A 12,330-nucleotide genomic window follows, 5' to 3' on the forward strand; every position below is an offset into this window, starting at 1 on the left:
ACTCATGTAATGCTGCTTAGAAACTTTGCCCAAATCTTTGGATAACTATTGAGTAATAAATACATGTGTCCATGAAGTCCAGTAAAGGATAAAACCATGGAATAGAGGTTTCAGTTTCTGCCTACAATCAGGCAGAGTTTGGAGTCCAATTAACTTCATGTTAAAACTAATTTAAAAAAATTTTTCATGAGACCATAACAGAATCTGGAGTCATTTATAATATGTCATTCAGTCTCTAATCCATAATATCTGTACAGTCAAAAAAACAGAACAATGCCACCAATATTCAAGGGTAGAAATCAACCCCAAGTTTTTCCAGGTGTTGTAATTATCTGGTAAAGGTTTTAAAGATATTATTATAAATATGCTCTAGGATATAAATGAAAATATTATCATAATGAATTAACATATAAAAATTGTCAACACAAAAATAGAAACTATAAATTAGAATCAAATGAAAATGCTAGAATTGAAAAATAAAATATTGAAAATAAAAAGTGCACAGGATTGGCTTAAGAGAAAATTTGAGATATAGAAAATCAATAAAATTGAAGATAGATCAATAGAAATTACCTGATTTGAAAAATGGGACAGACAAATATTGAAGAACTGAACAGAGCTTCACTGATGTGTGGGATATATCAACATATAACTGGAGTCTCAGAAGGAGGATAGGAAGAGAGAGAAAATGGAGTGAAAAAAATAATACCAAATTTTCCAAATTTGGTGAAAGACAAAAAAATGTATACTTTCAAGAATCAATGGATGTGTAACCGATGTGATTCTGCAATCTGTATACGGGGTAAAAATGGGAGTTCATAACCCACTTGAATCAAAGTGTGAAATATAATATATCAAGAACTATGTAATGTTTTGAACAACCAACAATAAAAAAATTAAAAAAAAAGATGAAAGCAAAAAAAAAAAGAATTTCAGATACTCCCAAGAAATTTTAATACAAAGAAAACCAGGCATAGACACATGACAAACTGCTAAAATTCAAATATAAAGTGAAAATCAACACCCTACAGACAGAGCAACAGAAATACATGATGGCTAACTTCTCAGAAACAATGGAGGCCAGAACATGGTGGAATAAGACCTTTGAAAAGGTGACAGAGAAAGAAAACTCTATATTCTATATTTCTTCAAGAATGAAGCAAGATAGAGATATTTATAGCTAAAAGAAATCTAAGAGAATTACTTGATAGCAGAGACTTGCATTACAAAAAAAATTGCTAAAGTAATATTTTCAAGATGAAGGGAAATAATGGCAAATAGAATCCAAGAACTTCAGTAAGGAATGCAGATCATAGGGAGTGGTGGTTATGTGGCTAACTAGGAAATGTGATTCTATTCAAATTTCTTTAAAATGCACATAACTACTTCAAGTTTACACTACAGTAATATTTACAGCATATTTAAATGTCATTTGCATAGCAATTAGAGCACAGAAATAAGAGGATGAACTGAACTGTAATTGCAAGCTTCTTGTTTACTGTGTGACGTGATCTAAGATTTTGTGTTGCTTGAGTTACACCTCAGTATGAATGAAAAAATTTCAAGGCTTCTCCTCCCCCCCAAAAAAACATAGCCTATAACTCCTGTATTATTTGGTGTAAGGAACACTAGCTGACACAATAGACAAACCCTGACATTTTAATGACTTGACACAATTGATGTTTGCTACCTTCCCACATTATAACTTGTTGACACTCAGTTTGACCCTCTGCACAGCCCCCTCTAATAGTGACTCAGTAATGTTTTCTACTCTCATCTTGCATGTCAGTTATCTGTAGAAGATGAGAGAGAGAGAGCGGCGTGGTTCAGGGCACCGAAGAAAAGTCATATCCATTCCTAACTGCCTTTCACCAGAGGTTACCCATCATTTTTTTTTATTGCATTCAGTAAAAATCAGTCATAAATCCATACATAAATTCTTGAGGCTAAGGAGATGTTGTACAACTGTGTTCAAGCAAATAAAAGAAAGTGATGAATACTTGGCATTATCTCTGCCACATGCCCAAATTAATGGATAGAAAAAAATGAACAAGGAAAATAACTTTAATTAATTAAAATGAAAACAATTAAATAAAAAGTAAAATAGAAAAAAGCAGATCAAAAACAGAACAAACAGCCTCATTTCTTTATGGTTGCACTTTATATTAGAGAGATTGTTTTCACAGGGGAAATTGGACGAATGTGGAAAGTGTCTTCATATTAGAGAATAGCTCATCAAATGATTCAGTTATTTTTTTCCTTAGAAAATTAAGATATATAGGGTTTGCTTTTCTACTACATTGGTATTTGATTGGAAGCCTCACATGAGAAATATTTCATTTATCACTAGGCACTAGATGAACCAGCCAAGACTGAAAATGTGTCCAAGGACAGCACATTAGACCTTCCTGTGGAGGTAATGACTTCAGATTACCCTGCTTGTGGCTTGCAACCCTGGAACTCACTGCTAACTCAGAACCTGGTTTCAATTTTTCCAGTTTTGTTATCCTGCACAGCTCAGGCAGAAAACTGAAGAGCTCTGTGCTACCATTGATAAGGTCTTGCAGGATTCCTTGTCTATGGTAATGCCTTAGAATAGAATGTGCTATTCAAACATTTGCTTAGCTTCTCTTCATTTCCCTCTACTTTAGTATGATGCCTCACAGGACTGTCCTTTTCTTTTCTTTCTTTCTTCTTTCTTTTTCTTCCAGCATTCTTCTGATTCTCCTTCAAGGTCCCATCAGACATTGTTGGGTTCTGAAACAATCAAAGTATGTATATATTTATTATAATTTACTGATCCATAGATTTGCTAGGTCAGTGATTTTCAAACTGAGTCAAAGCCCAATAGTCAGTTGGGAAATTGGTAGTTAGTAAACCAATAAATAAAAATGCCACCAGCATATAAAAATAGTACAATATCAGGTTCTATTTGAAGTACTGTATAGCTGTGGTTGACATTTGTTTCTGTTTGTTTACATGTTCACATGTGTACAAATTTGCATAGTAAATCTATTTCTTACTTGGGTCATGTTCAAAACAGTTGGAAAACGTACTAGAGTACGTAGTTGTATGTTGGCATTTTATAGAACTAGATGTAGAATCTGTGACTTATCTCAAACTATAGCTTCATTATTAATGTAATTACAGCTACTTAGAATTGTTAAACTGGAAAATGAAGTGGACTAAAATAGCACTATTCTAATAACTTTAATATAGGTGTATTTCTGGATTTTTAAAATTTGATTGACCAAATTAATTTCATTGTACTTTGGGACAGAATGCTAAATATTTTAGATTGCTAAAGTACTACTAGGCTATTTGTTGTTGTAATTAAATATGTGTTTCCTTCATAAAATGTAGTCATTTTTATATGGAAAAATATTATACTTCTCTGAATTATTTTTCAAATATTTATATATATTGTATTTTTTTCAAATGTTTATATTGGTGAGTATAAGTTTACTCACCCAAATTTCAAAATGCATGTGGCTTTTCCTTTATTGATAACTATTATTATAATTATTATTTTCTTTTTTGTCCTCCTTATTTTCTGTCTTGGAGTTAGTACTTTCTGCATGTCTTTTCAAAAAATGGGACATTGATGTCTGACATAGGTTTTAAAAATGCAGAATTCTTCATAACTAGAAGAATTATCCTAATTTTTAACTGGAACATTATTGAAAAATATTAATTATTAGTAAAATAGAAGCCTGGGAACTGATTGTTGTCAATATCAATAAATTATATTTTTAACAGAACCCACAAACATAGTTTCTGTATTTGGAATCTATTTTGTTGTATATCCATTAAGTCTATTAATTCAAAATTTTGTTGTATCAAAAATAACATTATTTTATAAAAATAATTATTATTTAAAATAAATTTTTAAAATTTAACTTGTTGAACATGTAAAATATGTATTATATTAACTATAGTAATTGTATTTAAGAAGTTATATATGAATAGTAATATATATTTTATTGATTTAACAAATATCTAGTACTCATTATATTAAAAATGATATTTTAGGTCACTAGATTTCAGGCAATTTTTCTTGAACAATTTTTTAAAAAAATTTTATTTAATATGTAATATTTATACATATTTTTATATACAAGGTAATGTTATGATTCATGTATACAACTCAGTAAGTAGCATATCAATCACCTTAAGCTTTTATAAATTCTTTATGATAAGTGCATTCAGATTCCTTTCTAATTACTTTGAGGTATATATAAAGTTTTATATTTATTATATCCACCCTGCTCTGCCATAGAATACCAGAACTTATCCCTTCTGTCAAGCAATTTTATGCTACCAGTTGATTGACCCCTCCCATCATAACCCAGTTTAATCAACAATCCCTATCTGCTCTCAACTTCTATAAGATCAACTTTTTCAGATTCTGTTTAGAACTGAGATCATGTGGTGTTTGTGTTTCTGTTCTTGACTTATTTCACATTTCTCCAGTTCTATTAAGATAGAATAGAATATTCTAATTTGTTATATATAACAGCAGAATGCATCACAATTCTTACTACACATAGAGAGCACTTTTTCATATCTCTGGTTGTACACAAAGTAGAGTCACACCATTTGTGTCTTCATGCAGGTACTTTGGGTAGTGATGTTCATCTCATTCCACCATCTTTCCTCCCCCCCATATACCCTTTCTTCCCCTATTTCCCCTTTGCTCTATCTAGAGTTTGTGTAATCCACCCATGCTCCCCCCCACCACTTTATGAATCAGCATCCTTGTATCAGAGAAGACATTCGGCATTTGGTGTTTTGGGATTGGCTAAATTCATAGAGCGTTATATTCTCCAACTCCATCAATTTACTTGCAAATGCCATGATTTTATTGTCTTTTAATGCTGAATAGTATTCCACTATGTGTATATATATCACATTTTCTTTATCCATTCATCAACTGAAGGACATCTAGGTTGGTTCCACAGTTTAGCTATTATGAATTGTGCTTCTATAAACATTAATGTGGCTGTGTCCCTGTAGTTTGCTGTTTTTAAGTCCTTTGGGTATAAACTGAGGAGTGGGATAGCTGGGTCAAGTGGTGATTCCATTCTCAATTTTCTGAGGAATCTCCATACTGCTTTCCATATTGGCTGCACCACTTTGAAGTCCTACCAGCAATGTATGAGTGTACATTTTTCACCACATTCTCACCAACATTTATTGTTGCCTGTATTCTTGATGATTGCCATTCTGACAGGAGTGAGATGAAATTTTAGAGTAGTTTTGATTTGCATTTCTCTAATTGCTAGAGATGTTGAATACTTTTTCATATATTTGTTGATCAATTGTATTTCTTCTTCTGTGAAGTGTCGGTTCAGTTCCTTAGTTCATTTATTGATTGGGTTATTTGTTTTATTAGTGTTAAGTTTTTGAATTCTTTATATATCCTATAGATTAATGCTTTATTGGAGGTGCATGTGGTAAAGATTTTCTCCAAATCTATAGGCTCTATCCTCAAGTTATTAATTGTTTCCTTTGCTGAGAAGAAGCTTTTAATTGGAATCCATCCCATTTTTGATTCTTGATTTTACTTGCACTTTAGGAGTCTTGTCAATGAAGTCAGATCCTAGGCCAATGTGATGAAGATTTTTTCTTCTGTTAAGTGCAGGGTCTCTGTTCTAGTGCCTAAGTCTTTGATCTATTTTGAGTTGATTTTTGTACAGGGTGAGAGATAGAGGTTTAATTTCATTTTGCTACATATGGATTTCCGGTTTGGTCTCACCATTTGTTGAATAGGCTATATTTTCTGCAGTGAATGTTTTTGGCACTTTTGTCTGGTATGAGATAACCATATTTATGTGAGTTTGTCTCTGTGTCCTCTATTATGTACTATTGGTCTACAAGTCTATTTTGGTGCCAATATCATTTTGTTTTTGTTACTATAACTCTGTAGTATAGTTTAAGGTCTGGTATTGTGATGCCTCCTGCTTCACTTTTATTGCTAAGGATTGCTTTAACTATTCTGGGTCTCTTATTTTTCCAAATAAATTTCATGATTGCTTTTTATATTTCTATGAAGAATGTCATTGGGATTTTAATAGGAATTGCATTAAATCTGTATAACACTTTAGGTTTTATGGCCATTATGACAATATTAATTCTGCCTATCCAGGAGCATGGGAGATTTTTCCATCTTCTGAGGTTTTCTTCAATTTCTTTCTTTAGTGTTCTGTAGTTTTCATTGTAGAAGTCTTTCATCTCTTTTGTTAAATTGATTCCCAGGTATTTTTTTGAGGGTATTTTTAATGGAGTAGATTTTCTAATTTCTCTTTCAGTGGATTCATCACTGATGTATAGGAATGCATTTGATTTATGGATGTTGATTTTATATGCTGCTACTTTGCTGAATTCATTTATTAGTTCTAAAAGTTTTCTGGTGGGATTTTTTGGATCTTCTAGGTATAGAATTATGTCAACTGCAAATAGTCATGGTTTGCGTTCTTCTTACCTATTTCTATCCCTTTAATTTTCTTTCTTTTTTTTTGTCTAATTGCTCTGGCTAGCATTTCAAGGATGATGTTGAATAGAAGAGGACATCTTTGTCTTGTTCCAGTTTTTAAAGGGAATGCTTTCAATTTTTCTCCATTTAGAATGATGCTGGCCTTAGGTTTAGCATATATAACTTTTACAATGTTGAGGTATGTTCCCACTATCCCTAGTTGTTTTATGTTTGTGTTCTCAATAGCTGCCATTCTGACTGGAGTGAGATATAGTTTTGATTTGCATTTCTCTAATTGCTAGAGATGATGAACATTTTTCATATATTGGTTGATTGTACATCTTCTTCTGAGAAGTGTCTTTTCATTTTCTTGGCCTATTTATTGACTGGGTTATTATTGGTTTTTTTTGTGTATGTGTATTAAGATTTTTGAGTTCTTTATATATCCTAGAGATTAGTGGTCTATCTGATGTGCGTGTGGTAAAAATTTGCTCCCCAAATGTAGACTCCCTATTCTCCTCACTTGATTGTTTCTTTTGCTGAGAAGAACTTTTTAATTTGAATCCATCCCATTTATTTTTTCTTGATTTTAATTCTTGTGTTATAGGAGTCTTATAATGCATTTACAATAAAATCCCAATAACATTCCTCATATAATTAGAAAAAGCAGTCATGAATTCATCTGGAAAAATAAGAGACCCAGAATAGCTAAAGCAATCCTTAGCAAGAAGAGTGAAGCAGGAGGCATCACTATACCAGAACTTAAGCTATACTACAGAACAATAGTAACAAAACCAGAATGGTATTGGCACCAAAATAGACTTGTAGACCAATGGTACAGAATAGAGGATACAGAAACAAACACCCATAACTATAAGTTATCTTATATTAGACAAAGGTGCCAAAAACATACATTGGAGAAAAGATAGCCTCTTTAACAAATGGTGCTGGGAAAACTGGAAATCCATATGCAACAAAAAGAAATTAAACTTTTATCTCTCACCATGCACAAAACTCAACTCAAAGAGGATTTCATATTTTTAATGGCTAAATAGTATACCATTGTGTATATTCACAATATTTTCTTTATACATTTATCTGCTAATAGAAATTTATGTTCATGCCATATTCTAATTATTGTGAATAGTGCTGAAATAATCCTGGTAGTAAAGGTGTCTTTCCGAATGTTAATTTAATTTCTCTGGGTATGTACCAAGGAGTAGGGTTTACTGGATCATACAAGAGTTCTATTTTTAGTTGTTTGAGAAATCTCCATACTGTTTTCCACAATGGCTATACTAATTTATGTTCCCTGATGGGAGGATTCCTTTTCTCCCACATAACTCATTAACATTTTATTATCATTATTATTTGTCTTTTTCTTGAGACAGTTACTTAGGAGTTGACTAAATTGCTGAGGCTAGCTTTTAACTTGTGATCCTCCTGCCTCAGCCTATAGAGCCACTGGGATTATAGGTGTGTGCCATGACACTGGGCTCATTGTGGTTTTCATTTACATTTCCCTAAGTATTAGTAATATTGACTATTTTTTCACTTGTCTGTTGATCATTTATGAGTTTTCTCTTGAGAAATGTTTATTAAGGTCATTAGCCCATTTTTAAAATTGAATTTTTTTTGCTATTGAGATAAGTTTCCTATATATTCTGAATATTAACCCTTTGTATGTATGGTTTGCAAATAATTTTTCCCATTCTGTAGACCATCTGTTTGCTCTGATTATCATTTTCTTTTTTTTTTAAATTTTTTTATTGGTTGTTCAAAACATTATAAAGCTCTTGACATATCATATTTCATACATTAGATTCAAGTTGGTTATGAACTCCCAATTTTACCCCAAATACAGATTGCAGAATCACATCGGTTACACATCCACATTTTTACATAATGCCCTATTAGTAACTGTTGTATTCTGCTACCTTTCCTATCCTCTACCATCCCCCCTCCCTCCCCTCCCATCTTCTCTCTCTACCCCATCCACTGTAATTCATATCTCTCCTTGTTTATTTTCCCATTCCCCTCACAACCTCTTATATGTAATTTTGTATAACAATGAGGGTCTCCCTCCATTACCATGCAATTTCCCTTTTCTCTCCCTTTCCATCCCACCTCATGTATCTGTTTAATGTTAATCTTTTCTTCCTGCTCTTCCTCCCTGCTCTGTTCTTAGTTGCTCTCATTATATCAAAGAAGACATTTAGTATTTGTTTTTTAGGGATTGGCTAGCTTCACTAAGCATAATCTGCTCTAGTGCCATCCATTTCCCTGCAAATTCTATGATTTTGTCATTTTTTAGTGCTGCGTAATACTCCATGGTGTATAAATGCCACATTTTTTTATCCATTCATCTATTGAAGGGCATCTGGGTTGGTTCCACAGTCTAGCAATTGTGAATTGTGCTGCTATGAACATCCATGTGGCAGTATCCCTGTAGTACGCTCTTTTAAGGTCTTCAGGGAAAAGTCCAAGAAGGGCAATAGCTGGGTCAAATGGTGGTTCCATTCCCAGCTTTCCCAGGAGTCTCCATACTGTTTTCCAGATTGGCCGCACCAGTTTGCAGTCCCACCAGCAATGTACAAGAGTACCCTTTTCCCCACATCCTCTCCAGCACTTGTTGTTGTTTGACTTCACAATGGCTGCCAATCTTACTGGAGTGAGATGGTATCTTAGGGTGGTTTTGATTTGCATTTCTCTGACTGCTAGAGATGGTGAGCATTTTTTCATGTACTTGTTGATTGATTGTATGTCCTCCTCTGAGAAGTGTCTGTTCAGTTCTTTGGCCCATTTGTTGATTGGGTTATTTGTTTTCTTATTGTTTAATTTTTTGAGTTCTTTGTATACTCTGGATATTAGGGCTCTATCTGAAGTGTGAGGAGTAAAAATTTGTTCCCATGATGTAGGCTCCCTATTTACCTCTTTTATTGTTTCTCTTGCTGAGAGAAAACTTTTCAGTTTAAGTAAGTCCCATTTGTTTTTTTAACAAATATTTATCAAGTGCCTACTACGGATCTGGGGCTGTGAGACAAGCCAGGCAGAGCAATCTGATGAGAGCACTTTTATTATAGTAACAGACAATTAGAATTCAAGTTGAGACTCAAACATGAAAAGAAACCAGCCATAGAAAGGCCAGGCATTATAGCTTTTAGGAAGAAGAATAGGCATATATGAATTTCTTGAAGCAAGAAAAAGCTTGGTTGTATAAAAATGAAGAAAAAACCCAATGCATTTGTAGAATATAGAGCCAGGGATTAACCATGTAAAATGAAGTTAAGAAGGACTCATGATAGTACCTTACTTAGGTCATGGCATGGAATTTGGATTCCACAGAAAATGGAAAGTCATAAAAAAATGCTGGGGAATAATGTGGAGCCATCGGGAGCAATCACTCTGACTTCTGTGAGGAGGCATTGCTGTCAGGGATTGCCCTCTGTGCTTTTGGCCTGGAGAGAGGGGTTCAGAGCAGAGAGAAGCATATGGGTTTGAGACTTACTGTGAAATTGGATGTGAGTAGTGAAAGAGAGAGGAGTCATGAATGAGCCACAGGTCTCTGCCTTGAGGACAGACAACAGTGGAGGAGGCCCAGTGGGATGGAGGGTAGAGGGCTATATTAGTTTTGGACAGATTTGTTTGAGGTTAATGTCAGAGAAGCCTACACCTGTGAGTCTGTAGCTAATGTTAGAGATCTGAAGATCACAACATAGATGTTGAAAGTGTCCCATATGGAGCTCCAAGCAACAAAACATCACAGGTCAGTGGGGGAAGAGCCAGCAAAAAAGAATGAAAAGGACATTATGGTAAGAGTAAAGTTGGAGGGTGTGGTGTGGTGTCATGGAAGCTATATGCAAAGTGTTTAAGAGACTATCATTGTTGATGCTGCTAAGAGGAAGAGCAAACTAAGGTTAGGTAAGCATGTATGTTGCTGGACTTGTGCATTTCCAAACTATATGGCTGATGCTTATGTGTAGGTGTTCATTCTCCTCTCTAATTTTTTTTTACGACTGTTGGCATATATTTTTGGTTTGAAACTAAGGCTTTTCCTATGGGCATGAAAATAGTCAAATTTAACATTTTTAATTCAACCTTATCTAGATGGTGTCTTTTTTTCCCCTATACTTTTATTTTTAACCTTTTTAAAACTCCCTTGTCTAAGTATGATTATGTTCAATCAATTTTATACTCAGTCTGAGATTCTATTTATTGGGAACAGTTAGCCATTTAGAGTTATTGCAGTTCTATTGTATTAGTACTAATTTCTGCAATTTTTATTTAAATTTTTCTATTTAAAATGTCTCTTCTCTTTGTTTTTTTCTGTCTTTTTTTGGTATTTTGATACTTACTGATGGCAATTTTGAATTTTTTGCTAGACAGGGTCTCACTAGTTACACAAATATTGCTAAAGACAATAATTATGTTATTTTCTTATCAATATTCAAGTTTATCAATATCTTTTCAACATTATGCAAGTACTATAAAACTTTTCAATTTCTACTTGTTTTTAGTCATGCTAAACAAACATATACAGCTTATTAGTGCTTTTTTGAAATTTTGTCTGCATTTATATGTTTATACTTTTCTTTGATCTCTTCTTTATTTATGTCTTTGAGCTTCACACATTCATAAATTTCTTCTTTTTCCCCCCTTTATGAAGATCTTGATGAAATTTTTATTAAACAGATATATTTGTGCAAGTTTGGAATTCTGTATATGCAAGGGTATCTTAATTTTTCCCTTCCTTTAAATTATAGTTTACTGAACATAAAATTGTAGGTCATCTCCATTAATATGTTTCTTCCTAGATTCTCCTTTTAGAATAACATACTTATGAACTATTTTGTCAGCATGATATTTGTTCTTCTGCAACAATGACCATTTCTAAGTGGCTCTGTGAGTTTTTAGAATTTTATCTCTACATATAAGAGATAACATGTCTAGGTTGGAATTTTATCGTATGCTTTTTGATTGGAACTGTCTATGGACTTTCATCTTCTATCTACAATTTTCCCTTCCCCTTAAATCCTGGAAAAGTTTCAGTCATTATTTTTCCAAATGCTTCTTTTCCCCTAGGAAATCTTAATACTGATTTTGTCACTTTTGATTCTGTATTCTGTCTCTTAATCTTTATATTCTTTTCTATTTATTGTTTCCTGATTCCTTCAAGAGAATTTCTTGAGCTGATATTCCAAGAATTTGTTTTGTATCTATTCTGTTTTATAATCCTTATAGTAAATTCTTTCTTGTAGCTTACATAATTTTTTTCCTTTAAAGTCAAGTTTATTGAGTCTGTGAGTCTGTAGCTGAGGTATAATTTGGCCACAACAAAATTCACTACAATTTGTAAAATTCTATGAGTTTGACAAAATTGTATTTTTGACCACCATCACCACATTCAAGATGAACAATATTTACTTCAAACCTGAAAAATTCCCTTGCATTCCTGTGTAGACTGGCCTTCTCTCCACTCCAAATATTGAATACCCAATGATTTTTTTTTTGTTTTCCCCATACTTTTTCCTTTTGAAGTATAAGGTACACATGTCTGTCTACTTAAGGTATTTGACATTCACATGCATTATGTATCAGTAGTCCACTTCTTTGTATTATGGAGTGGTATTACATAGAATGGATGTGCTGTCCTTTCTTTATCCCCTCGCCAGTTGACTGGATTATTTCTTATTTGGACCTACTACTACTAGAGCTGCTAAGAAATATTTGTAAGCAAGTCTTTTTATACACCTACATTTTTATTTCTCTTGAGTAAATAGCTAGGAGCAGAATGGCTGAGCAATTATTTTCCTTTGTAGTATTTACGAATTTCAGATATCCTACTGTTTTTCCAT

The 12,330-nt window shown here is 33.1% G+C and overlaps 1 protein-coding gene across 17 annotated transcripts in view; it reads left to right on the forward strand.

The window, feature by feature from the left end:
* The window catches only part of Mlip (muscular LMNA interacting protein), a 236,203-nt gene that overhangs the window by 136,304 nt on the left and 87,569 nt on the right, over window positions 1-12,330 (forward strand). For 10 of the 17 annotated variants that reach the window (XM_058573407.1, XM_046426722.2, XM_058573394.1 and 7 more), the window contains 3 exons: window positions 2,351-2,416; window positions 2,499-2,582; window positions 2,712-2,771. The exons of 3 other annotated variants lie outside the window; for them this stretch is intronic. In XM_058573407.1, the coding sequence (XP_058429390.1) occupies window positions 2,351-2,416; window positions 2,499-2,582; window positions 2,712-2,771 (210 nt within the window). The remainder of the gene's footprint in view (window positions 1-2,350; window positions 2,417-2,498; window positions 2,583-2,711; window positions 2,772-12,330) is intronic. 4 more of the 17 variants (XM_058573400.1, XM_058573398.1, XM_058573403.1 and 1 more) reach the window with 2 other exon arrangements.

This window comes from Marmota monax, unplaced genomic scaffold (genome assembly GCF_021218885.2).
Source record: "Marmota monax isolate L192 unplaced genomic scaffold, Marmota_monax_Labrador192_F-V1.1 WCK01_AAM20220418_F8-fsc00247, whole genome shotgun sequence".
Taxonomy (NCBI): Eukaryota; Metazoa; Chordata; class Mammalia; order Rodentia; family Sciuridae; genus Marmota; species Marmota monax.